The 27,127-nt window shown below is 47.5% G+C and overlaps 4 protein-coding genes across 11 annotated transcripts in view; 2 read left to right on the forward strand and 2 right to left on the reverse strand.

Moving 5' to 3' along the window:
- Window positions 1-658: 658 nt before the first annotated feature.
- Arfrp1 (ADP-ribosylation factor related protein 1) lies at window positions 659-8,373 on the reverse strand. Of its 7 annotated transcripts, none has more exons than NM_001165992.1 (8): window positions 8,188-8,373; window positions 7,574-7,667; window positions 7,280-7,367; window positions 6,983-7,065; window positions 4,360-4,441; window positions 3,970-4,040; window positions 2,608-2,708; window positions 659-2,530 (listed from the first exon to the last, which is right to left on the reverse strand). In NM_001165992.1, the coding sequence occupies exons 2-8, from the start codon at window positions 7,664-7,666 to the stop codon at window positions 2,443-2,445; spliced, it is 606 nt and encodes a 201-aa protein (NP_001159464.1). In that variant the 5' UTR covers window position 7,667; window positions 8,188-8,373; the 3' UTR covers window positions 659-2,442. The 7 variants fall into 7 exon arrangements, 4 of the variants coding, with proteins under 4 accessions (NP_001159464.1, NP_083978.3, NP_001159463.1 ...); NM_029702.4 differs by having other exon boundaries at window positions 7,574-7,680; NM_001165991.1 differs by having other exon boundaries at window positions 7,574-7,680; window positions 8,182-8,373.
- Zgpat (zinc finger, CCCH-type with G patch domain) lies at window positions 7,900-23,762 on the forward strand. 2 transcript variants are annotated; one of them, NM_144894.3, is made up of 7 exons: window positions 7,900-8,345; window positions 8,614-9,221; window positions 21,352-21,485; window positions 21,720-21,875; window positions 22,539-22,658; window positions 22,743-23,148; window positions 23,344-23,762. In NM_144894.3, exons 2-7 carry the CDS (start codon window positions 8,641-8,643, stop codon window positions 23,480-23,482), a joined length of 1,536 nt encoding a protein of 511 aa, NP_659143.1. In that variant the 5' UTR covers window positions 7,900-8,345; window positions 8,614-8,640; the 3' UTR covers window positions 23,483-23,762. The 2 variants fall into 2 exon arrangements, with proteins under 2 accessions (NP_659143.1, NP_001041613.1); NM_001048148.1 differs by lacking the exon at window positions 7,900-8,345 and having other exon boundaries at window positions 8,392-9,221.
- The window catches only part of Zbtb46 (zinc finger and BTB domain containing 46), a 122,254-nt gene continuing 109,104 nt past the window's right edge, over window positions 13,978-27,127 (reverse strand). The window contains exon 5 of the mRNA XM_006500714.4: window positions 13,978-14,772. Within this exon, the coding sequence (XP_006500777.1) occupies window positions 14,758-14,772 (15 nt within the window). The 3' untranslated portion in view covers window positions 13,978-14,757. The remainder of the gene's footprint in view (window positions 14,773-27,127) is intronic.
- Window positions 24,204-26,597, forward strand: Lime1 (Lck interacting transmembrane adaptor 1). Its single transcript, NM_023684.2, has 5 exons — window positions 24,204-25,283; window positions 25,456-25,513; window positions 25,585-25,672; window positions 25,768-26,129; window positions 26,227-26,597. The coding sequence occupies exons 1-5, from the start codon at window positions 25,186-25,188 to the stop codon at window positions 26,428-26,430; spliced, it is 810 nt and encodes a 269-aa protein (NP_076173.1). The 5' UTR covers window positions 24,204-25,185; the 3' UTR covers window positions 26,431-26,597.

The following is a 27,127-nucleotide window of genomic DNA, read 5'->3' on the forward strand; positions in this document are numbered from 1 at the left end:
TAGGCTTCTGCCTAGAATGTATGCTTTGCTCACCTTGTGCTTGCATGTGGTGAGACTACGGGAGCTTGGGATTGTAGGGGGATCTCAAGTATTCCCTGACACTGCCTCTTCCACCCACTTTATCAAGCCCCTAACAGCTGGAATACTCAGTGGGGACAGTGCTACCCTCACTAGGATTGCTCGGCCCTCACCTGGGCTTGGCTTTTACCATGTCCAGGTCCTCCTCTGAGAACCAACCAACAGATTTGTAGCTTGTGGACAAGGTCAAGGCCCTGGATAGGCAGCTCCCATATGTGTTAGCCTAAAGGCGATGTTGCTTTTTGATGCTGAAAAGCAGGCAACCCAGTTTCTGAGAGGCCCTCTTTACCTTTTATAATGAAGGGGCTCAGGAGCTGCTCTTTGAATAGGGCCATGTCCCTTGTTTCCATGGGCATTCTGTTCCTGCTTTTCCCATTACCATGTCTAATTTTTAGGGACTTCTCTCTCCTTAACTCTTTAAACTGACCAATCCCTGTCATCCTCAGTAGGAACTGAGGAATAGGAACATACCATCACAGACTTTGTAACACCCCAGGATATTTCCTTTCAAGGGCTGTGCTGGCTGCAGCAGGCACCAGGAGAACAGTGACACTGTAAGCCCTGTAGCCTTATAGTTGTAGCTTTGACAGGAGTGCTCTAACTTTAGTGAAGTTCAGGACCAGGCACCATTGCCACAATTGTTTCAGTTGCTGATGAAGGGTAGGCTGCCCCAGCTATAGAGGTGCTTATGTACAGATTTCCTTGTGACTGGCTAACTCTTTACTGCACACAGGACTTTATTCTACGCTTGCAGTCAATGTCACCCCAACTTTAGACTTCTTCATATTTACTTTTTATAAAGCTAATCATTTCAGCAAAACAATTACTCTCAAGTTGTGGGAAGCTTTCATCCCACTATGCTTCCAAGCCAGCAAGCTCCACACCAGGATGACCACCACCCATAGGAAGGACTATCTGTTCCCTGTCCACCATAAGGTGTCCCAAGGGTCACCCCATGGAACCCTTATTTTCCAGTGTTGACAAAACTGAGTAAAGATGGCCAGAAAGACACCAGTGATATCTTGTACCCTCTGCTAGAGGATATCCCCTTAGCTTGACCATTTTTTAAGCAACCTACTCTTAATTCCCAGGAGGGTCCTCTAGGAATGATTCAACCAAGCTCCTAGACACCTATGTGCAGGACAGTTCCTTGAATCAGTATCTATCCCCTCCTGATTTTAACTTCTCCATTGCCCCTCCCAGGCCCCCATGGGGAGGTTGACCTGACTTGGACAAGGAGCCACTAGATTTTTCTTGAACCGGTGGCTTAGCCACAACTCCAAACCTCCCTGAAGAGAACCCTACTCAGAAGGTACTCCAGAAGAGCAGGTTCTGGCTATAACTGCTAGCCTGGACAATAGGGAACCACCATCTAACTGATTGAAGGGATGGTTAGACAGGCAGCCTTTATTTTAAACATTGTCCTGACCACATGATGAAAATTTTAACCCAGTAGGTCTAGTGGGCATGGCCAGTCCCAGCATAGCTGCTGCCTCCCCAGGAACCTGCACCTTACATGGAACATATACCTCACACACATCTGGAGATATAGTGAAATCTGTGTCCTTGGGATACCACACAACCTGTATATGGGTGTACTGAAACACACACCAGTAAGATCAGCTCTCTCCTTAGGAGATAAAAGCAGACTGAGAATGAGTTAATAAGGGAACTTAGGCTTCCCAGGCAGGTCTACTGAACCCTGTTCTGAGAGTGTATCAGAACCTAGTAGAAAACTCAGTGTGATGCCCACCTGTAATCCCCACAGATATAGGGAAGGAGGCGGAGATTAACTGGGGCTACAGAGAAATCTTGTCTCTTCCACACGTATATCCAACTCCACACAAAACAACTAGGGGCCATGCTGGTCTCAGATGTGGGTTCTTTCTCCAAGTGAGGTAAGCCTTGGCCATTCCCACCTTCTCCATGGGCAAGCTGGACAAAACAGCTAGCTGTCACAGGAACAACCCCCCCCCCACACACCCTTTCAAGTAGGATGACCTCAAATTCCACTTTGAACCAGGCTAACTAACAGGCCTAGGCATGGCCTCATGCCTCCCTGTCCTCACAAGGTTGGGAGGGTTCCAGACCCTGACATGTCTATCAGGCAGGGCTCTAAATCTCTGTCAGGGGATGGAGGTGTAGGGCATGTAGATTTGGATCGTTGGCGTGCCCCATGTTTGTCTCTGAATACCTACACTTTTCCAGACACAGAGAAAAGTTTGTCTTAGAGAAAACATAAAGCAAATAAAAGAATGAACAGACAAAGGCAGCTCAACCCCCAGTGTCAGTAGGATAGAAGCCAGCAGAGAATACTCTTCCAACACTAGGAGACGAACAGTCCAAGACTGAGGTTGGAGGTCCTTATGTGATGTCCCTCTGCCGTGGTGGCCGGTGAACATTCCGCACGACACACTTCACCATCCATTCGATGCCCTCTCGAACTCCTTTGCTGTGGAGACAGTATGTGTGAGACAGGGCTAATCTTGGCCCTGAAGACTCTGCAGAGTAAGACCTCACTCAACTCACCCTGTGAGGGCAGAGCAGGCCTGGGTCAGACAATCTCGCCGGCCAATCTTACAGGTACAGTCACTGAATGCAGTCTTGATGTCAGGAATGGAGAGGCAAGTCTGGCAGGGAAAGTGAGACTCTGAGGAACATTCCCACTTCTAGCTCCATATAGCTTGTTTATTCACTTGGGCTTTCTGGATGGCCATAGTCAATCACCCTAAAAATTCTGTAGGGGTGAGCCTACTCAGGGTTCCTGGATCCTCATAGAAACCAGTGGTCAACACACATGGTCAACAAGTCTACTGCTGATGGCTTTAGAAATCCACACATAGCCCAAGAAAACCTTCCTCACCACCTCCAAGACTAATCCCCAGAACATCTACCAGCAGGACACTGGGAACTAAGTCAGGAGCTCAAATGCCAAGTGAGGCAGGGCCCATGGCCCTAGGGGTGAGAAGCCTCGGTAGTATTCAATGGCTCCTCTGTCCCCCTGTTCATTTAAGAGAATACCCCTGTGTTCCTCAGCCAAGTACCAGAGACTTACTTACGTCCTCACGCAAATGAGTGGAGGACAGGTCATGTCAGATGAGAATGGGTAAATACATGGGGCCTACGGAAAGTAAAGCTTCCTTGGCCCTCCAGATACTGTTGGCCATCATGTCCTCTACAGCTCTTACTATACAGAGCCTCTTTAGTAAGACGGTAGGGACTTTGTATAGCCAGAAGTCCAAAGGGAAGTAGCACATCTAAGAGTTTGTCCATTGTCTTCACTTTTCCACCCCCACTTTAAAAACTGAAGATTTGCTTTTTTTTTATATATTATGTATATGTATCTGGAGGGTATGTACAGTGAACACACTAAAGTACCTACTAAAGCCAGAGGTGTCAGATACCCAAAAGCTGGAGTCCCAGATGGCTGTGAGCCACCTGACATGGGTACTGGGAATCAAACTTGGGTCTTCTGGAAGGGCAGTTTAAGTTCTTAATCACCTAGACATCTCTGAGGCACTCCCACACCCACTTATTTAGTCCAGAGAGCTTCCACCTGGGTCTTTCTGTAGGCTCATACTCTCAGAACCTCTGAGGGCATCCGTAGACACAAGCCCCCGGTCCTCCCTTTGGAAGACAGGTGATACCAGCACTCTGGATTCTACATCTAGTAGGAAGATGCTGGTTCTAATAGTGACAGTTCTTTGTGACACACAGAGAGAAACTGAAGTTGGCAAGGTAGAGATCCTAAGAGTGTGGAAGAAGGGTGCCAAGAAAGGCAGAGAGGAGATTGGGATGGATGGACACCAAGTTCTGGAAATCTGAAGAGGCATACATGTCACTTTCCTTGCAATGTCGATAGAGGCTCTATAGCAGCTTTGTGGGGCTCACCTCCACATCCTGCTTGTTGGCCAACACCAGGATGGGAACACCGTCCAGTGCTTCACTCGAAACCACCTTCTCTGAGGAAAGCAGGAGAGGTGGTGCCTTGCACCCAGTGTCCTGTTCATGACTGCAGGCTCTGCCCAGGCTCAAGGTGTATACAAACAGATCCCTTCCACCCTTCCCCTTATATACTAGACAGCCCAAGCAACATGACTGAGGCTTTCTTGGCACTGGCATCCAGGTGTTAGCCCAGCCTCCCTCAACGAAAGTTCCAGACATGTGGGAGGATCCAGACTATACTGATACCACCCATTAGTACATCCCTCCCCACACAATTCCCTAGACATAGGTCTTCCCAATCATCTCTTCTTCCCAGAGTGGCCATGCTACACTCACCAAATGCCTCTTTTGATTCTGACAGCCTTTCTTCATCAGTGGAATCAATTACATAGATGACACCATGGCACTCTGCATAGTACTAGAAGGAAGAGGATAAAGCTGGGGCGAGAGGTACTCATAGCTGGATAGTGAGACCGTGTGTCACAACTAGCAGAAGAGGCCCTGAAGAGGAAGAGACAGGCATCGAATGGTGGGAATCTTTGCCATCCTAGGGCCAAAAATGGGCACAACCCAGTGGGAAGAGTTGCTAAAAAGTTTTCTGAGACTGATTAGTAGTAAAGATACCAAAGCACCTTTGAGGACAACTTGCTGACTCTAGCAGGGTGATCAACTACCTTCTGCCAGGAGGCTCCTCCTGAGAACCCACCTGTTGCCCTGGCTAAGATGATGTTAAGAAAAGAGTAGGAGACAGGCCTAGAGGTTGAGAAGCCAAAAGAGGCTCAGGGCTGAGGTCGGCACTGTCTATGACACTACCCTGCCTGAACACAACTGAAAGTGCTCAACTCAGGCTTCTGCAGGGTGGATGTAGCCAGTCCTGGGCTTTCAACAACAAGGGACAGTATTGTTAACACAGGACAGATAGGACAAAGTAAGCACAGGAGATGGAGATCCACACAACAATGGAGACACTGTGCCTATAAGTATGGGACAAATAGCCTACACTTGCCACTTTATCTCAGGACCATTCTGGTTCCCTGATCCGGTCTCAGTGAGAAGTCAACACTGACTGGTAAAATAACATGCTACAGACAGGGTAGGATGAGGTACTACCACTGAGTGGACAAGGAGTACTTCATTCCAGTCAGTGAAACCCCTTCCCCACCTACACTTCCCATGGAGTCCTGGAGGCCAGTTCCAGGTTCCTTTTGCAGGGCTTTGCAGCCAGACCCATACAGGTTTGCAATGGGCCTGGCACAGAAGCTGCCAGCTCTGGGGCAGGGCAGTAGGTTAGCCTATTGCTGGAGGCATGAGAACTGGCAGGTCCTACTGTATTTATGAGGGATTTATGATAATAGAGGATGATATGAGGTCTCATCCCAGTGAAGTCAGTGAGTCAGCAGGCAGTACTAGCAGCTTCAAAGGTTGTAAGAAATGTCTTATGTGACTTAGGAACCAAGTAGCTAGATCCACTTATCACATCTGCCAGGCTTGGTATACAAGATATACTGCTACAAGATATACTGCTTGGTCAGAAAAGTACATACCAAAATCCTAAGGCAGATATAAGCAGCACACATGGGGACTTAGTTTCTATCTCAAGGTTCACCAGAGCACCCACTGTGGAGAGCAACTTGCCCATCAGTGGTACCATTCTAGACAGAGAACAGTGGCCAGAGTGAGAGAACTTATCAGTATAGGTTCCATTCATCAAGGCCAATGAAGCCACTGCTAAGTGTTTCACTTGATAGGACATCACTGTAACTAAAGCACCTGGATTAAAGCACTGGACTGCGCCAAGTGACCGTACCAACTACAAAACAAAGGACTGCTGAAGGAAAGTCAAGGCTTGTTCTGTTCAGTGCTGGACTTAGTGCCTAATAGGCTGGGTGGAAGAGACGCCAGTGGAGGAATGTATACAGAGGGAAGTTTCAGGTGTCTAAAACCAATGCCTAAAGAAGAAGGCGCTGGGCTGGTGAGATGGCTCAGTGGGTAAGAGCACCCGACTGCTCTCCCGAAGGTCCGGAGTTCAAATCCCAGCAACCACATGGTGGCTCACAACCATCTGTAACAAGATCTGACTCCCTCTTCTGGAGTGTCTGAAGACAGCTACAGTGTACTTACATATAATAAATAAATAAAAAAAAAAAAAAAAAAAAAAAAAGAAGAAGGCGCTGTCTGCCTCTGAGAACACCCTCCTTGGAAGGGTAAAAGGCCATCTAAAAGAACAAGCTAGAATGAAGCAGACAGACTCAGAGAACACAGGTTTTGGGCCCTCCCTGTCTATGAACTGCCATTTTTATCCACCTGTTAGAGGATAGGCTATAGTCCTCACTGAGTTCCTCAGTAAGCGCTCTGCATAGACTACCCTAATGAACAATGCTTCTTTCTTTGGGATTGAAGAAAAGATTGGGTACTCCCTGGGGGAATTCCCTTGATGTCACTTTCGTGGTGACTCTAGCCCTGGTTTTTACCAGAGTGAGACAGAAAGCAACTTGGGAACCTGGGATAGGATCCAAGAAAAAACCTTTAGACAGAGCCATGTGTATGATAAGCAGGTAAAAGTGGTTGCTACACAAGCCTGATAATCCGAGTTTGATCCTTGGAACCCACATTAAGGTGAGAAAAACAGTCTACAAATTAGCCCCGTCGCCCACACGCATGCTGTGACACGCACCCCTCCCCCAATAAAAATAACTTAAAACCCGGCAGTGGTGGCACACGCCTTTAATCCCAGCACTTGGGAGGCAGAGGCAGGCAGATTTCTGAGTTCAAGGCCAGCCTGGTCTACAGAGTGAGTTCCAGGACAGCCAGGGCTACACAGAGAAACCCTGTCTCGAAAAACCAGAAAAACTTAAAAAAAAAAATTAGAAAATCTTTGGGGTAAATGTGGAACTCTCACAGAAAAGACTATGAGGGGCCATCTAGAGAAAAACAGGATCAAACAGGTAATGTGTCTTACCTTGTCCCACAAAGACTGCAGCTCTTCCTGCCCACCTAAGTCCCAAAACATGAGACGAGCCTTTCCCACGTCCACAGTGCCAACTGGAAAGAGTACAGAAAGAGCTAGCTCCTGACCTTTACACACAAGGTTCCAGCTCTCCCCAGGATGGGACAAACCATTCTGGTACCAATCCTAGGGAACTTGAACACAGAATAGAAAGACAGGGTTTTGACCACTGGTCAGCTGGGTTGTGGACCTTACAGCATCCATCTCTAAGGGACCTCCTAAGATCATATCCCTAAGGTGCCCCCTTACTGTTTAGACCCACGGTAGTGGTGATTTTGGATAGACTCATCCCCTTGTAGTTCTTGTTAAAGCGTGTTTTTGACTGTTCCAGGAAAGTCTGAGGAAAAAAAGAGAGGGGGTTAGATAGCAGCAGCTAGAGTAGTTTTCTGGTGTCCTTCCCACCTATCCCTTCACACCCATGCAGCCATGCACGCCTCTGCCTGTGGCTTGATCTTCAGGAGGCTGGTGACTACTAACCTGTAGCCTTGGGGCGGGGGTTAGATCAGGCAGGGAATGGGAACTGGTGAGAGAGCAGGGACCTACCGTCTTCCCAGCATTGTCCAGGCCCAGGATCAGGATGCAGTATTCATCCTTCTGGAACATGTACTTGTACAATCCCGAAAGCAGCGTGTACATCCTGTTCTGGCACCCTGAGAGATGTCAATGTGTGTACCGGGGGCATCGGCCTCCTGCCCTGCCCGCTTCATCAGCGGTCCGCCTCTCCTGCTAGTTTTCAAATGTGTAGCCTCGCGGATCCTGACTCTTCGCCCCCATCCCGCCTCTTCTGTTAAAATCCCTGACCCTGATTCCCCCGATGCCATCGCTGACCACGTGCTAGACCTGGGCCACTCCCACTTAATGTCATCTTTCATAATGCACCATCAATTCGGAGTCCTGAAAAGCCCGTGGCGGCCTGCTCTGCTCCGCCTTCCTAAGGCTCCTCTTTCCGAACCCTCAACTCAGAACCAGGAAACGCGGCCGGCGACTTAAGTCTAGGAAGCGACCAGAGAGGCAGAGCTCCTGAGGAGGGTCGGCTTCGGCTTCCCGCCGCCGCCGGGCCCACGGAGCCTGGGAACCAGCAGCTGAAGCCACTTCCGTCCCCCTGTTCCAGGACTTTAGAACCCCGGCCCCTCAGTCCAGCTGAGGCCCACCCGTACCTGCTCAGATCTTGGAGGAGGAGCCGCCGCCGCCGCCGCCGCCGCCGCCGCGTTCCTAACCCCACCGACCTCACGCTGACCCCTCACAGTGCCTGACGGAACAAGGAGCGAAGGACGGAGCACGGGCGGAATCGCATCCCAGCGGCCCCCGCGCGCAGGTACTTCCGGCAGCTTCGGCTCTCCGGCGGAAGTGCCCGGCGGAGGGCAGAAGGCTAGCGCGTGAGCTTGGCTGGCGAGGGCGGAAGCCCTTCTAGCCTGCGAGCGCCGGCCGGAGGTGGGGTTGCGGGCCGCAGAGGACGGGGCGGGTGACGTGCAGGTCCCCCTCGGCGGAACCGCGGCCCTCCTCAGGCTCCCTAGCGGTTTTGGGGGCGGCGTTGCCCTGAGTTGTTCTTACTGCTCTTCCTCCTGTTTTTGTCTGCGGTAAAGGTTCCGAATCCTGCCTGCTGGGTCGGGATGGACGAGGACAACCTAGAGACTGCCCTGCAGACCTACCGGGCCCAGCTGCAGCAGGTAGAGCTGGCGCTCGGTGCTGGCCTAGACGCTTCTGAGCAGGCGGACCTGCGTCAGCTGCAGGGCGATCTAAAGGAGCTGATTGAGCTCACCGAGGCCAGCCTGTTGTCGGTCAGAAAGAGCAAGCTGCTGTCTACAGTGGACCAGGAGAGCCCAGCTCAAGAGGATGCTGAGTACCTGGCTTTCCAGAAGGCCATTGCGGAGGAAGTGGAAGCGCCCGGCGCCCCCTGCAATGACTCGGAGACGGCCCCTGGGAGCGAGGTGCAGCCGGGATCCACCTCCTCTGCACTGGAGGAGGAGGAGGAGGACCCAGATCTGGAGGAACTGAGCGGTGCTAAAGTGAATGCCCCCTACTACAGCGCTTGGGGCACGCTGGAGTATCACAACGCTATGGTAGTGGGCGCCGAAGAGGCGGAGGATGGTTCTGCGTGCGTCCGAGTCCTCTACCTATACCCTACCCACAAGTCCCTGAAGCCCTGTCCGTTCTTCCTGGAGGGAAAGTGCCGGTTCAAGGAGAACTGCAGGTAAAACCCTCTGCTGCTAGCAATGAAGGGCACGCAGTCGGGACCACCGCTGTGGCCTGTCGCCACAACTAGTTTGGCACCCAGCAGAGTTGGTAATAGAGTCCAAACCTTAGGTGACTGACAGGCTTTTACAGAAGTGTTCTCCGTGTGTTTACTTAGATTTTTCTTGCATACATCAAGAAGTTTGAAAGAGCTTATGTTGAAAAGATAGGGCAATCCTTCATCAATATTCTTCTCCAAGGTGTAAAACTTTTTTTTTCCCCTTTGAGATAGCAGTGTAGTAACTCTCGATGTCCTTGAATTCTTGATCCGTCAGCAACTCTACTACATCCTGAACGCCTTCAGTTTCCAAATGCTAGGATTACAGGTGGAGGCCACCACTTCTACTGGGCTACATCTCCAGCTCGGAACCTTTTTTCTTTTTTTCTCTTTTTAAAAATTTATTGACTATGCTGAGGATGGAATTAGGGCCTCCAGCACACCAGGCAACCAACTACTGTACACCTTAGCCCCATCCCAGCTCCTGTAGTTTGCATAGTCTTACAGAAAATTTCAAACACATAATCTCTTGCTGACTTGCCCTACCTTCCCCCCCACCCCCCGTGCTACTTGAAAGCACCTTTCACAAGTTACATCTTTTTCTCTCACCCTCAAATACTTCAGAATGTAGCTGAAATAATAATTACTAAAACTGATTTATGTCTTTTTTTTTTTTTAACTCAGTCATCCAGAATAACCCTCTAGTACTTTGAATTTATTTATTTTAGGCCACTAAAATAAAAAGATTTGTTCTATTATAATGGTAGTAGTGAACTAAAATTAGTTTCACTTGGCAGGATTTTAGGCAGGGCTAGAGCCTTGGAAGTCTGAGGGCAGAATCCAGAACCCATTTCTTTGTCCATTTTTCTTTAAGGTTGTTATTATTATTTTATTTTGATTTTTAAAAAAATATATTTTAAAGATTTATTTATTTTGCTGGGCATTGGTGGCGCACACCTTTGATCCCAGCACTTGGGAGGCAGAGGCAAGCAGATTTCTGAGTTCGAGGACAGCCTGGTCTACAGAGTGAGTTCCAGGACAGCCAGGGCTACACAGAAAAACCCTGTCTGGAAAAACCAAAAAAAAAAAAAAAATTATTTATGTATGTGAGCACACTGTTGCTCTCTTCAGACACATGAGAGGAGGGCATCAGCTCTCATTGCAGATGGTTGTGAGCCACCATGTGGTTGCTGGGAATTGAACTCAATACCTCTGGAAGAGCAGTCAGTGCTCTTAACCACTGAGCCATCCCTCCAGCCCCTTATTTTGACTTATTTATTTTTTACTTTTTTAATGTTTTTCTCTAAAGATCCATCGGTTGCTTTTGTCTCATTTTGTTTTGGTAAGGTGGTTTGATACATGGTCTCTATGTAATCCTGGCTGTCCTGGACTACATACAGCTATGAAAGGCCTTGGCTGGCCTTGAACTCACTACCGAAAGGCTGGGATTAAAAGTTTGCACCATGGCCTGACTATTTTAGGCTTTTTTGAGACAGAGTTTCTCTAGTAGTCCTGGTGGATTTCCTGGAACTTACTATATAGATCTGGCTAGCCTGGAACTCAGAGGCATGCACTACCATTTCTGGCTAAGATATATTTTTAGTTAGTGTGTTTGTGTGTGTGTGTGTGTGTACGTGTGTACGTGTGTACGTGTGTACAGGTGCCAGAAGAGGGTATAGGATCTCCTAGAGCTGGCGTTCCAGGTGGTGGTGGTGACCTGCCGAACATAGATCCTGGAAAACAAACTCAGGACTTCTACAAGAGCAGTATCCTCTCAGCCACTGAGCCATTTCTCTAGCTCTATGTATTTACATTTATCTTTAGATTGCGGTGGGGGTGGGGCATGTGTACAGGTAGGTGCCCAAGAAAGCTAGAAGAAGGTGTTGGATCTCCTAAAGCTGGAATTGCTCACAGAAAACATTAACCACTGAGCTCTCTCTCCAGTCCCCAGAGACCACCCATATTCCCTGTTTTGTGGCATCCTCGAATCACTTTAGGCTCTTCTTTCCATGTTACATCTGTACTCTGCAAGTCTTATTTCTCTACTTTTTCTTTAGGATAAGGTCTCATGCAGCTCAGGCTGGCCATGTATAGCCCTTCCTATATAGCCAAGGATGACTTTGAACTCTTAATCTTCTTGACTTCACTTCCTGCTTATACCTCTCAAGGGCCAGGATTACAAGCAAGTGCACATCTTTTGTTGTATTTCATGGTGGACTTGACATGTCCTTGTTCTGGCTCTTTCCTATGCTAGCAGATAGGTGCATAAGTGATTTGTATGCTCAACGGGTTTATTTTACTTATGGACAGGGTCTCTCTATTATGTAGCCCTGGCTATCCTGGAACTAACTAAAGATCAGTTTGCCTCTGTCTCTGGAGTGCTGGGATTAAGGGAGTGCCACACCTCAATTGGCAATTTCTTTCTTTCTTTCTTACTGTTTTTTGGGGTTGTTTTGTTTGGTTTGAGACTGGTTTCACTGTGTAGCCTTCCTTGGCTGTCCTGGAACTCACTCTGTAATCCAGGTTGGCCTTGAACTCACAGAGATCTGCCAGCCTCTGCCTCCCGAGTGTTGAGATTAAAAGCACACACTACCATCACCCAGCTGGTTATCTTCAATATAATATCTTCCCAGGCAAAGTGGTACATTGCTACAGTTCTAGCATTTGGAAGGAAGGAAGGAAGGAAGGAAGGGAGAGAGAGAGAGGGAGAGAGAGAGAGAGGGAGGGAGGGAGGGAGGGAGGGAGGGAGGGAGGGAGGGAAGAGGAAAAAAAGAAAGAAGGAAAAGAAAATCTGCAAATGCAAAGCCAGTGTAGGCCCTGCCTCGTGTACTTGATGGATTTTTGTTTTGTTTTGTTCTTTTTCAAGACAGGGTTTCTTTGTGTGCAGCCCTGGCTGACCTGGAGCTTGCCTCAACCTAACAGAAATCTCCTTGCCTCTGGTCCTCACCACCCTTTGGATTTTGTTTTGTTTTGTTTTAATTTTGTCTTTTTCAGAGATAAGGTTTTTCTCTTGATGTCCTGGAACTTGCTTTGTAGACCATGCTGGCCTTAAAATCACAGACATCTGCCTGCCTGTCTCCCCAAGGGCAGGGATTAAAAGCATGTGCCAATGCTCCCTGCTTTGATGGATCTTATTCCCTTATAATTCTAATCCTCATTAAGCTGCAAATTCCTTCAATTTTTGTCTGTGGGGTTTCTTCAATTGGCTTTCTTTCCTTCCTTGATCTGAGCCAGCTGACACTGACTGTTTCATTACTGTCTAGGTCAGGTCATTTCTTGCCCGAATGTGTAGTAGCTCTGGTTTCTCTTCGTATACAGGGATGTTTAAGACCCCCAGTACAGGTGCCATGTTGCTGATTATCATTAGCCAGACATTGTTTTAAGGTCTTTTGTGTAGCAGAGATAGCAAATGTTGGTGACCTGTATATTTATGTGAACATAACGTGTATAATGGACATATGAAATCATACACCTATATTTTTAATGACTACATTGTTTTTCCTCAGCCTCTCTTGGATCACGTGTTTCCTTTTCCATCATAGGTGTTTTTCTTTAAGCCTTTATTTGTTTGTGTATCGATGTATTACCTGCAGGCATGTCAGTGTACCATGTGCATGCAGTGGCAGTGACAGACAGAAGAAGGCATCAGGTTCCCTGGGACTGGGGTTACAGACAGTTGTCAGCTGTTATATGGGTACTGGGAATTGAACCCAGTCCTCTGAAAGAGCAACCAGTGCTCTTAACTACAGAGTCATCGCTCCAGCCCCAGGATCTGGAAGCACAGAGACAGGTTCCAAATGTGTGTGTGTGTGTGTGTGTGCGCGCGCCTCTTTGTTTATATCTGCACATGTATGTCCAAGTGCCTGCAGAGGGCAGGAGAGAGCATTGGATACCCTGAAGTTGGAGTCATAGGCAGTTGTGAGCTGCCTGGTGTGGGCACTGAGAATGAAGCAGCAGCAGTGGTGCTCTTCTGCTGAGTCATGCAGGACACACAGGACACAAAGAATGAAAACACACAAATACTGGCGACTGTCAGAAAGCTTTTTATAACCCATGTTTTCCTGACAGGATTTACAGTGATGTGATATCTCCTTTGTGGGAGCTTGTGGTCTTTGTCTCAGCTGAGTCTTTTGTGAACACTGTTAGTCTGAATATTAGGGTTTGAGGCATTTTGTTTCTCTGAGACATGTTTTCTAGGAGGCTCCTCAGGATGAGCTTATGGGAAATATTGGAGCATTGGCTTGTTGAAAAGTTTTATTTGTATCCTTCATATATATGCAACGTTTGTTTGTTTGTTTTCGAGACAGGGTTTCTCTGTATATTCCTTGCTGTCCTGGAACTCACTCTGTAGACCAGGCTGGCCTCGAACTCAGAGATTCACCTGCCTCTGCCTCCCAAGTGCTGGGATCAAAGGCGTGTGCCACCACTGCCTGGCAATATGAAACTTTTTAATGTAAAAAGTATGGTATGTGTTGAAGGTCAAACCCAGGGCATTGACACGCAAGGCAATTATTGTATCACTGAGCCTTTTTAAAGGTTCTTGTATTTTGAAGGTTTTGGATGGGCATGGTGACAAAGGCCTTTAATCTCTGCCCTTGGGAGGCAGAAACAGATGGATGTCTGAGTTCAAGGCCATCCTGAGTTCCAGGCTAGTTAGAGCTACACAGTAATTCATCCATCCATCCATCCTTCCTTCCTTCCTTCCTTCCTTCTTTCCTTTCTTTTTTTTCTTTTTAGATTTATTTATATTTATTTTAATTATATGAGTTCACTGTAGCTGTCTTCAGACACACCAAAAGAGGGCATTGGATCCCATTACAGATGGTTGTGGGCCACCATGTGGTTGCTGGGAACTAAACTCAGCACTTTTGGAAGAGCAGTCGGTGCTCTTAACCTCTGAGCCATTTCTCCAGCCCTGTGATACTTTCTTCTAAAAAAATAAATAAATAAAATTTAATAAATTGAAAATCCTCTGAAGCTAATAATCAAAGTTAGGGTGTAAGATTGCTGGCAATAGTTCTACTACTGAGCTATATCCATAGCCCTGAAAGTTGGTTTCATTGGATATAAAAATCTCTTCAGCGTGTATGGCCACTGGTAGGTTACCCAACTCCAGCCAGTGGCTCCATACCCATACTCATATGGACAGAATTAGTTGGACTTACTGAGTGCCTTAGAGTTTCATTGCTGTGAAGAGACACCATGACCAAGGCAACTCTTATAAAGAACATTTAACTGGGGCTGGCTTAAAGTTTCAGAGGTTCAGTACATCATGGTAGGAAGTATGGCAATGTCCAGGCAGATGTGCTGGAGACCAAGCTGAGAGTTTTAAATCTTCATCCATAGGCATCAGAAGGGGACTGGATTCCACACTGGGTGGAGCTGGAGCTTAGAGGACCTCAAAGCCCACTGTAGTGACGCTCTTCGATTCCAACAAGGACACACCTTCTTGTTAGAAGAGCCACTCCACATGGGCCAAACATTCAATCACATGAGTTTATATGGGCCATACCTATGGAGGGGAGGGGAGGGAAAAAAAAGAAAAGAGAAGAGAAGAGAAGAGAAGAGAAGAGAAAAGAAAAAAAGATGATTGGTGAAGTGCTTGCCACCCAGCCCAGCAACCTGATTTCAACCTATGTTCTATGAAGAACTGACCCCACAAAATTGTTTTCTGACCTTTACATACAACATGCCACAGTGTGCATGTGCACATATGCATGATAATACATTTGAAAATTTTATGGCTCAGGGTCTTTCTAACTACATGAATTTAAGGCCAGCCTGAGCTGGCCTTAAATGGACTTGAGACTTGAGTTTGGGTCCCAGCACCCATTTCAGGTGGCTCACAACTGCCTGTAACTGTAGTTTTAAGGGATCTAAGACCAGTAGCTTCTGTGTGTAGCCTTAGCTTTCCTCTGTAGACCAGGCTGGCCTCAAACTCACAGAGTCCCAGATTAAAGGCATGTACCACCACCACCCAGCTTTTCTCCACCTTTTAAATAGTGTTTAACCTTCTTCTTTTTTTTTTTTTAAGATTTATTTATTCATTATATGTAAGTACACTGTAGCTGTCTTGAGACACTCGAGGAGAGAGTCAGATCTCGTTATGGATGGTTGTGAGCCACCATGTGGTTGCTGGGATTTGAACTTAGTACCTTTGGAAGAGCAGTCAGTGCTCTTAACCACTAAGCCATCTCTCCAGCCCCCTGTTTAACCTTCTTTAATTTAAAGTAATGATGACGAAGGAGATTTGTTTTCTGTGTATATTTGTCTTGTCTGTCTGTTTCTTACTACCTGTATTGTTTTTTCTCTTACTAGTTTACTTTTCTGCATACTTTCTTCTTTTCTTTATTATTTATTTTTATATATATGGGTGTTTTGCCTGCATGTATATCTGTACCACCTGTGTGCCTGCTGCCCACAGAGGCTAGAAAAAGAAATCAGATCCCTTGGAACTCAAGTTAAAGGCAATTGTGAACTACCTTGTGGGTAGAGAAAATTGAACTCAGAGCCTCTCCAAGGACAGCTAGTACTCTTAACTACTGAGCCATCTCTCCAGCCTCTTTACTTCTTTCTTTAATACTCATTATATCATTACTATCTTAAATTTCAATATAGTTTGAATTACTACCAATTTAGCATTTTATTCATTATTAATTATTTATTATTTAATTAATTATTCCATTCTTCAATAATAGAAAAATACTCTGATCCTGTGTAGATCCATTTCTGAATATTATTACTATTAGAAGTTACCTCTTTGGGGCTGGGGATACAGCACAGTTGATACGGTGCATGCATGAAACCCTAGGTTCTATCCCTGGGGCTATATAAACCTGATGCAGTGGCACGTGCTTGTAACTCCTGAACGTAAGTGGAAAAGTGTGTGTCTGTGCCCAAACCCTCAGAGTTCAGAGAGAACATCAAATGTCCTCTGTCACTCTCTGACTGTTCACACCTACACTGGCTAGCAAACCCCAGAGACCTTTGTCTTTCTCAAACCCTTGGATCTGAAATTACAGGTGGATGCCAGCTGATTATGTGGGTGTTGGGATCCAAACTTTGGTCTTCATGCTCATGCAACATGTGCTCTCAACCACTGGGCCATCTCTCCAGCCCTCGGATATTATTTTTCCTGCTCCTGTCTGTCTCCTCCTCAGAATCGCCCCGTGTGCCTGTGTTGGTTTGCATGATGCTTGATGGTGTACTAGCAAGGGTTCTGTTCCTTTTTCTTAGTTTTTCTCTTTTCTTTCTAGTTTTCATATTAGCTACATACTACTGCCCTGTCTTCAGGTTCAGTTTCTACTGTTCAGCTCCTCTGGAAAACTTTTCATTTCAATTAACATACTTTTTAGCTCCAGTATTTATTTCTATTTAATTCATTTTTATAATCTCTCTCACTGGGATAGGAGGTACTGAGATTTCAAGGCCTGTGCATGCTAGATAGAGCATATGTGTGTACCACTGAGCTATGGCAGCTCCACATCACAAATGATTTTACACTGGTTTTAGAAAGCCCCCTTCCCAACATACACACACGCACTTTATGTTGGGTCAAACACCACACTTGATAGACAAGTGCTTCAGCTCCTGAACTACATTGTCACCTGTGGGTTTTAGTGATAAGTTATCTGTCCAGTTGCTGTTTCCTTATGTATGAAGAACATCACTCTCCCTCTTGCTACTTTTAAGGTTTTCTGTCTTTGGCTTTTCTTACCAGTCTATGTCCTATCTATGTGAATTTTTTTTTTAAATGTTTATCCCATTGGGGCTTCAATAAATTCAGTGCTTTGAATGAGAGTGGCTCTCATGGGCTCATATGTTTCATGCTTAGTCCCCAGTTGATAAACTGTTAGGTATGGCCTTGTTGGAGGAGGTGTGTCCCTGGGGATAGGTCTTGAGGTTTCAAAAGCCAGGCCTTGTCTGTCTGTCTGTCTGCTGTATCTCTGTGTTTGTCCTCCCCCACTCCTCCCTACCCCGGCCTGCCTGCCTGCCTGTAGGTCTCAGTTACCATTCTAGCGTCATGCCTGTCTGCTTTCTCTCATGATGATAGTGAACTAACCCTCTGAAACACCCCTAATAAAATGCTTTCTGCTTCTAAGTGTTTCCCCTACTATGTTCTGTACCAGTGGAACAGTGGCTAAGACAGTAAGCTTCTTGGATTTGTAGACTCGTGTTTAGTTTTACCAGATATGAGTGATGTTGCTTGCTTGCTTGGTTGGTTGGTTGGTTGGTTGGTTGGTTGGTTGGTTGGTTGGTTTTTCAAGGCAGGGTTTCTCTATGTAGCCCTGGCTAACCTTGGAACTTGCTCTGTAGACCAGGCTGGCCTCAAACTCAAATCCACCTGCCTCTGCCTCCATAGTGCAGGGATTAGTGCACTACCATGCTCCACATGAGTGGATTTTGTTGTTTTACTTTATTTTGTTTTGTTTGTTTGTTTATTTAATGTATATGAGAACATTCAAGACACACAAAAAAGGGCATCGAATCCCAATACAGATGTTTGTGAGCTACCCTGTGGTTGCTGAGAATTGAACTCTGGACCTCTGGAAGAGCAGTCAGTGCTCTCCAACTGGAGTGTTGGTTTTTGTTTATTTGTTTGTTTTAACTCCTTCTTGTCAAATATTTTTCTTGCTTCTCTCATCTTTTAGGGGTTACACTTGTTTGTGTGCTTGATGCCATAGAGGGCCCTGAGACTGTATCCATAACATTTTAATTTTAGGACAATTTTAGGTTCGCAGTAAGATTGAATGGAAGATACCAAGCTTTCCCACTGTCTCTCTGCTTTCTCACACATGGCACAATACCCATCCCTGTTATCCTTCACACAAGAGTAGTTAGATTTATTGTGATCTGTGATCCAAAACTAACATAGTATCAATTTAAAAAGGCCCATTTCATAGGGCCTACCAACTTAGTGTGTAACATCTGTGGGTTTTCGGTCTGTATAGGATCCACCTGCAGTAACAAGTGGGATAGCTGCAGTGTCCTAACACTCTGTACATTCATTTGTTTTCTCTTTTTAATAGGATTTGGGTAAGGATGTTGTGACAAGTTTTCCCTGTGTACTGTTCACTGTCATGGAATCTTGCTAAATCTTAGTAAACACGGTTACTTCCTTAAAAATCCTTTCTTAGAAGCCTTTGTTGGGTAAAAGGAAAAGCGTACTTACTAGCAGAGCATACGCTCCCAAATAATCCACATCTGACCAGGCTATCCTTGAACTCAGAAATCCACCTGCCTCTGCCTCTCAAGTGCTGGGATTAAAGGTGTATACTACCACTCCCTGGCATCAAAATTTTAAATATATTTTATTTCAAGGCATGTGTGTGTCCATGTGAGTTTATGTGTATCATGTGCATGTGGGTACCTGCAAGGTGGGCAGGGGTTTTTAGATCCTCTGCAACTTGAGCCATGAGCTGCTTATGTAGGTACAGGGACCCGAACCCAGGTCCTCTGCAGCAGCAGTTAAATGTTGTAACCACTGAGCCATCTCTCCAGCCCTCTGTGTCATCTCTCCTACTCCTTAAACTAGTGATATTTTTCTTTTAGGGACTATAGCTTTCAATTTTTATATAGTTTCCACTTTAAAATATTCTCAATTTCTTTAGTCATTCTTTGAGCATACTTATGTATCTGCTTTGAAGTCTGCTAAACTCAGCCTCTGATCAACTCTAGTTCCAAGGAATCCAACACCCTCTTCTGGTCTCTAAGGGTACTACATGTATGTGGTGTGCATACAGCCAAGCAAATACATGCATATAAATTAAAAATAAATGAAACTTTAAAATGGAAAAAAAAAGTAGCTAAATCTTAGTAAACACGGTTGCTTCCTTAAAAATCCTTTCTTAGAAGCCCTTGTTGGGTAAAAGGAAAAGCGTATTCACTAGCAGAGCATACGCTCCCAAATAATCCACATCTTAAATGCTCCAAAGTCTAAAACTTTTCCTAAAAAACCTTGTATGTGCAAAGTAGAGGAGGGCATTGGTTGTTCTCTGTTGCTTCTTCCTTATTCCCTCGAGACAGGATCTCACAGGTAGCCATAGTGAGTCCCAACAGTCCTGACCAAAGCACTGGGGTTCCAGGCATTCAGGTTTACATCCAGCTTTTTATGTGGGCTCTGAGGTTTTGAACTTGAGAGTCTTCACATTGGCTCACACAGTGAGCACTCTTACCCACATAGCCAGCTTTCTAGTCCCCCAAATCCAGGACTTTTTGAGCATTAATATGGTACCACCAATATATTTTGTTTAAAGACAAAATTGGAAACATCTCTGACTCAAAGGAGATTTTATTGTTGTTTATGTGTATGGGTGTTTTGCCTGCATGCATGTCTATGTACCATTTGCATGTCTGGTACCTATAAAGTCCAGAAGAGGGTGTCACATATCTGGAATTGAAATTACAGATGGCTGTGAGCTACCATGTGGTGCCAAGAATTGAACCTGAGTCCTCTGAAAGAGCAGTGGGTGTTCTTAATTGCTGAGCACTCTCTCCGGCCCCCTTTAAAAATTCTTATTTATTTAGTATGGGGACATGCAAGTGCCCCTGTGAGAGCATGGAAATCAGAGGACAACCTGTGGGATCATTTCTTTCCTTCTAGCTTGTGAGTCCCAGGGATCAAACCCTGGTCTTCAGGCTTGTTGGTAAGTGCCGTTACTTGCTGAGCCTTCTCACCAACCTGCCTAAGTATTTTTAGCTAGGGAACAGTCAACCTTTGTCAAATTTTAAGTCTTCTAACATTTCTAGAAATACTTCCAGGAAGAATTAAGGTGAGGGCGTGGAGTGTAGACTATTTAATCAGGTTGTGTCTGTGTTCCTGCCTTCCTTTTGAATGCATCCTTTTGGTCCTCAGTCCTCAACTGAACAGGACTCTCTAGCTAGTCTTCACTATGCTTTGGGGGTACAGTCTCACAGCTGTGTGTCTAAGATAACTGGTGGAAGAAGGAGCTTCCTGACATCCTGGCCTGAGCGTGTGGTAGCAGAGGATGTAGGTGTGAACCTGTGAGAAGTTTTGACCTTTTCTCTGTTCCTTTTTCCTCTTTCACTGCCCACTAATCATTGCTTAGGAAGAAGCCCCAGCTATCCTAGAGTGAATCCTGTCAGCTGGTCTTTGGGGTTAAAACAACTTCCTGTATGAAAAGGATGGCATACAGCGGTAGTTGGTGGTTAACTTTTCATGCCTTTATTTGGCAAAGTTTATGGCTGCAATCTTATGTGTCCCCACATTTCCTCTTGATTTCTGTCAGCCTTAGTTTTGGTTTTAATCTCACTGATGTGTAAAAGACAGCACCACTGTTATAACTAAGTTCTTCTAGCTTTTGTTTTGATTTTTGAGAAAGGAACTCTGTAGCTCAAACTGGCCCAAACTCATGATCACCCTGCCTTGGCCTCCAAGTGCCCTTCCCGGGGAAGACTCAGCGTATCCTAACTGCTAACACATCTGCCTTGAATATTAGTGTCAAGAGCATCAACAGAGGTGATCACAGGCTCTCTGCCACATTGTCATTCTCACCTAAAAGGCTGAGTAGAAACACAAGCCATCTTCCCAAAAAGGCCCTGTGTGTACTAAGAGAAAACTTAATGAGTGTGTGTGTGTGTGTGTGTGTGTGTGTGTGTTGAGAGTATGTATATGTGTTTGAGTACATTATGCATTTATGTATTTAGTGTATATGCATGTATGTCTTGTGAAAGTATATGTTAATATGTGGGTACATTCTGTGCATTTATATGTATGTGTACATGTGTAGTTAGTGTATGTACCTATATGGTAGTTATGTACAGGCATGTATGAGAGATTGTACATATGGATATGTAAGTGTATATGGGCATAACTAAGTGTATGTATATGCATGAGAGAATATGAGAATACCTATATATTCACATGTGAGTAAGAGTATATGTATTTGTGCTCATGTATGTACATAAATGCATAGGCATGAAAGTATAGGTGTTTTGCTGGTGTGCCTGTCTTGACTTCTTGAATATCATTCCATTACAGGCAGTGTCCTGGCGATGGCCTTTGTGCTCTTGGTCTTACTTGCTCCTGGTGGGCCATGTCTAAGCCTCTGTCTTCTGTGCTTGTATCTAGGTTCTCCCATGGGCAGGTGGTATCTGTGGATGAGCTGCGTCCCTTTCAGGATCCAGACTTAAGCTTACTGCAGACTGGCTCTGCATGTCTGGCCAAGCACCAGGATGGCCTGTGGCACCCAGCACGGATCACTGGTGAGACTGCCAACAAGGACCTATTTGGTGGGACCCTTTTCAAAACACCCTCTTTGTTCTTCATACAGCCATTCTCCACCTCCTCTGGGTTGGGCTCTGGGACTTCATCTTGGCCCAAGATGAGCAGGTCTGCCTTTGTCCCAAGCCCCTTCCCTTCCTGTTTCCCACTTTGCTCCTAACTGGTTGCCTAACCTGTAAAAACTGCTGACCTACAGCCTGTCTCTGTCACCCTAGATGTGGACAATGGCTACTATACCGTTAAGTTTGACTCATTGCTGCTGAAGGAGGCTGTAGTGGAGGGGGACAGCATCCTGCCTCCTCTGCGCACTGAGGCTACAGAGTCATCTGACTCAGACACTGGTGATGCAAGTGACTCCAGCTATGCCAGAGGTATGGCAAAAATGAGTGCTTAGAAGCCAGAGTGGTGAGGGAATAGAGCAGGTTGGTGAGGACCTGAGGGACCCGAGCGTGTGTGCTGGCCTGGCTGGCCTTTAAGAAAGAGACAAAGCAATTGCATGCAACAGTCAGAATTCCCTGAAGCAAAGTGGCACCACACTGTAGAGAGACGAGAATGCTGTTGCTAGATCTGCCAAGGAGTCACAGGAAGTAACTGAGTGTAAGATGTAGGAAAGGGTGGGTTCTTCAGATGACTTCCCAGATTTAGAGCTTGGATGCTTGGTGGGTAGGGCAGAAGAGATTTTGGCAAACGGAAAATGTATCCAGGTGAGATAGAGGTTTCAGGAAATGAACTAGTAGGTAACGTATAGTCTTCCTGAGGGGTTGGTTAGGATAAAGATAGGAAGATGTTTCTGGGAACCTGTGATGTGAATTGGTGGTTTCTGGGCTCTGGTCATTGGTGGCAGATAGTAAGCTAAAGCAGGGAAATTGGTTACAATACAGCCATCTCTAAAGACAGAGTTGTCAGGAGTGTGCACAGCATGCTTGGGGAACTTGAGGGGACCTCAAGTCCAGGAGATCAGGCCCTACACAGGAACTAAGTTCTTGGGTAACCTTGGCTGGAGCCCACAACTTGGAATCCTCTGTCTCCTGCAGTGGTGGAACCAAGCACGGTGGACACTGGGACCTGCAGTTCTGCCTTTGCTGGCTGGGAGGTACACACACGGGGCATTGGCTCCAAACTCCTCGTCAAGATGGGCTATGAGTTTGGCAAGGGTGAGTGCCTGCTGCCCTGAGTTGAGAGGGAGTCCTTAACACAGCTCAAGGTCTAGCAGGTAGCACAGCCTCTGTCTTTCTCAGGTTTGGGCCGGCATGCAGAAGGCCGGGTGGAGCCCATCCATGCTGTAGTGTTGCCTAGAGGGAAATCACTGGACCAGTGTGCAGAGATACTGCAGAAGAAGACAAAGCGAGGCCAGGCTGGGTCCAACAGGCCTCCAAAATGCCGGAGGAGTGGTAGTAGACCTGAGGGCCGCCCACCCCCCCGGAATGTGTTTGACTTTTTGAATGAAAAACTGCAAAGCCAGGTTCCTGGGACCCCAGATGCTGGGGTGGATACCCCAGAGAGAAGGAACAAAGACATGTATCACGCCAGCAAGAGCGCCAAGCAGGCTTTGAGCCTGCAGCTCTTCCAGACTGAGGAGAAGATTGAGCGGACCCAACGGGACATCCGGGGCATCCAGGAGGCCCTAACCCGGAACACTGGCCGGTATGTGTGGGATCCAGCTGAGGCAGTATGGGCTCCAGTGGCTATGCCCAGAGGATACCTGCTAAAGGTTACCTGACCTGAGTAGCAGCTGAGTCTGAGGTGGTCTAGATATTAGAGGACAGGCATTGGCTATAGCAGCTGAGGGCTTGGAAGTGGGGAGCCAGGAGGCAATGCTGACCAGCAGGCTCTCCCTAGGCACAATATGACGACAGCCCATCTGCAGGAGAAGCTGGAGGGAGCCCAGCGGCAGCTGGGTCAGCTGCGTGCTCAGGAGGCTGACCTACAGAGGAAACAGCGGAAGGCAGACACTCACAGGAAGATGACAGAGTTCTAGCGGCCCTGCCTGTATTGTGGATAGAGCCCTGGGACCCAGCTCCAAACTGCCTTGGCAGAAAGACAGCTGTCACCCTGATGCCTAAACAGCACCTGGAAGAGGAACCAGCCCCTTCTTAGGATGCCCCTTAATTAGCCTTGTCAGCCTAGAGTGTGAACACTGCTGAGTAGAGGTGGGACATCAGGGCTGATTTTGAACACTTATCTGCCCACCAAGCCCACCTACCAGTGTCTTGGGGTGTCTCCTTAGGACATTAAAGTGATTTCATCACAATTCTCTCAGTGGAGACTCAGCTGGCTTCAGGATTTCTGGGGACACAGGGATCTGTGTAGGTCCTGGGAGTAGACAGGTGGGCAGTGGGAGTACCAAATGAGGCCACTGCCTCTGTCTAGGGTCCAAGAGTCCAAGAGAAAAACATTCTCCCTTTTCCCTTCTCTGACCAAGTGGGTAAGAACCTAAGGTGGCTCTTCAGTCCCAGTACTCACAAGCAGGTAGGGTGTGTGAGATGGAAACACCTTAGGAATACAGTCAGTGAGAAAAGCAGGCAGACCTGGCTTGGGTGGGTTTGGGGTTCATTTCTGGTTTTTGGCTGCCACGATAATCCATCCAGTTCACCTGCTTTGTTCACCTCATTAATGGGTATCTGCCTCATTGGGGTGGAGGGGACTGTGCTGGTCTTTGTGGTAATTGCCTAGTGATAGCATTAGCCATGATGAGGTGTGAGGAGAGCAGAGACTGTGGGAGCAACTGCGCAAGAGCTGTGTGGCTGCTGGGAGGTGCTCTGAGAAACACAGGAAGTGAGGTGAGGCGTCACCAGCAGCCCACAAAGATCTTCCTGGCTGTCCTAGACAGGGCCAAGCAGCAAATCCCCGGTGGCCTCGGTAAGTGCTCCCTCACCCTTTATCCTGGGCCAGCCCCCAAGCCTCTCCATGCTCTGGGGTCTGGGAGGGTTAGTCCCTGCCTGGTTAGGCCATTGATAACTTGGCTGTAGCCAGGTTAGTCAGCTTGGGCCCACTCAGTGAAAGAAGCCTACACTCCAAGCCTGAACAGACAGGCCCTCACCTCAGAAGGCTGTTGTTCACCCCAATTTTACTTACCTTTAACGTCTGGGTGAGACCCTAATCAGCTCTGCAAAGGGTAACTCCAGGGAAGCCCCAGAGCCCCGGGAAGTGTGGAGTAGGGTGGGAGTACGTGGCCCTCATAGCAGCTCCTCCTGTTCATTGACACACACCTCCCCCACCCACCCTTTCTGTAGTGAGTAGTCTAGGAAGATTGCCTGACACAGGGGTCACTCTGTGGGCATTGGTGGCCGGAGGTGAGACCTGTGGTCTGTGGCTCAGAGTCAGAGTGAAGTCAGAGATTCCCCAGGTGATGGGCTTGAGCTCCAGTTATACACCCTTGTTCAGTTGAGGTCATAGCTACCCTGGCCATGCTCCTCTATCTCCATCTCCATTCCTGATAACTAACAGGGATAGGCAGAGCACTTCTTACCAGGAACCCTAGCTAGAGAGGGAAAGGTGGGTCCCCCTAGAGCACGGCAAAAATGCAAGGCTTGGGGGTTTCCGGTGTGCTGAGTCAACCAGGGAGAAGGAACCCACTAGTGGGCAAGATCTGCAAGTAGGCTGCAGCTGTACACTGCTCTCGCAGCCAGCCCCCAGTGCTCATCTCTTCTGTCCCCAGGGCTCTCTTCCCTGTTTCACAGGATGAGGCCACCAGTGCCTTCAGCCCCACTAGCTCTCTGGGTCCTGGGCTGCTTCTCCCTGCTCCTTTGGCTATGGGCACTGTGCACAGCCTGCCACAGGTATGTGCCTGGGATTCTGTCTGCCCTCACCCTGCATGGTTCAGAGCCAGAAGTCACGATAGAGAAGTCCATATGACGGCTCTATATGTGCTTCCACACTGAGCCTGGGCCAGCATCTGACTACCTGTGCACCTTCCTCTGCCTACTAGACTAACAACACTCTTGCCCCCAGGAAGAGAGCTCAGAGGCAGCAAACTGGGCTGCAGGACAGTTTGGTACCAGTGGAAATGGTGAGTGCCAGACTGTCCCAGGGGCCAGGGTGAAGACAGCAGGGAATCAACCAGCCTTCCTTGCTCCCTAGCCACTGCTGAGACAGACCCACCTCTGCTCCCTCAGCAAGTCTGACACCAGACTGCATGAGCTGCACCGAGGCCCACGCTCCAGCATAGGTGAGTTCCTGGGAAACCATAAGTGTAGGGCTGGCTTCAGCCTCCCACCACTAGAGCTGGCCCCTCAGTGACTTCTGCCTTGACTTCATCCCTAGCCCCACGGCCTGCTAGCATGGATCTTCTGCATCCACGCTGGCTAGAGATGTCCAGGGGCAGCACCAGGTCTCAGGTACCCAACTCTGCCTTCCCACCACGGCAGCTGCCCAGGGCCCCTCCTGCTGCTCCTGCAACTGCACCTTCTACTAGCTCTGAGGCCACTTATTCCAATGTGGGGCTGGCTGCAATTCCCAGGGCCAGCCTGGCTGCTAGCCCTGTGGTGTGGGCTGGAACACAGCTGACCATTAGTTGTGCCAGGCTTGGTCCTGGGGCCGAATATGCCTGCATCCAGAAGCACAAAGGGACAGAGCAAGGCTGCCAAGAATTGCAGCAGAAGGCTAAGGTGATCCCAGCTACTCAGGTAACGTCTGCCTGGGTAGGGCAGGTTAGATGGAGCTGAGCCCGTCCTCGGCAGAGGACAATGCCAAGCCCTCCTTGGGTTTGTCTCTTCTCTCCAGATGGACGTCCTATACTCTAGGGTTTGCAAGCCTAAAAGAAGAGACCCAAGACCCGTCACAGACCAGCTGAACCTGCAGGATGGGAGAACAAGTCTGCCGCTTGGGAGTGATGTGGAGTACGAGGCCATCAATCTCAGGGGCCAGGATATGAAGCAAGGGCCCTTAGAAAATGTGTATGAAAGCATCAAGGAGATGGGCCTGTGAGCAGCTCAGGCCTTACATCCTGTCTTTAACATGAGTTAGGAAGAGTACCAAGGCTTCTGCTTCAGGATGGTTTGATTGCAGATCCTTCTGTGTCCTTCCACCTCCACAGCTGGCAGCACAGCTATCAGGGCCAGTCCTTGAGGCCTAATTAAACCTCTGTTCAATAAGGTTGGCTCTTGGTTGCTTTTTATCTATATCTATCTATCTATTTTGAAAGCTGGGAAGGTTAGAGTGGGAATTTTCTGAAAGGATTAGAGATGTCCTCTTCTAGTCTTTGATTCTGGTCCTTGACCCCTGCCCTGAGGCCGTGAGCTGGTTGTTAGACTCAGAGTTCTGACAGGATTCTGGGCAGGAGGGAGAAGACCAGATGTTTGCCATGGTGGCTTTCTAGGCCCGAGGGTCTGGAACGACATGGCCAGTTGGAAGAGTGGGGTCTGAGCCCTCAGATCCTCCTGAAACCTCTGTCCCCAGCCCTTGAAGTTACTTAAGTAGGTGGCTGTTGACAGTCTTGAGTTAAAGAATAACCTGTTTGCAGGAGGCCAGTCAAGGAGGTGGTAACTTTGCGGGCACCCCAATTCCCTGGAAAAACATGCCCTCTTGGGCTGTAGGGCTCGTGTGAGTCTTGGAGTTGTCTTCAGGAGTTGAGCCACACACACCCCAGCCCCCACTAGTCTGACCTGGAGCATCCTACAAGTGG

This window comes from Mus musculus, chromosome 2, assembly GCF_000001635.26.
Source record: "Mus musculus strain C57BL/6J chromosome 2, GRCm38.p6 C57BL/6J".
Taxonomy (NCBI): domain Eukaryota; kingdom Metazoa; phylum Chordata; class Mammalia; order Rodentia; family Muridae; genus Mus; species Mus musculus.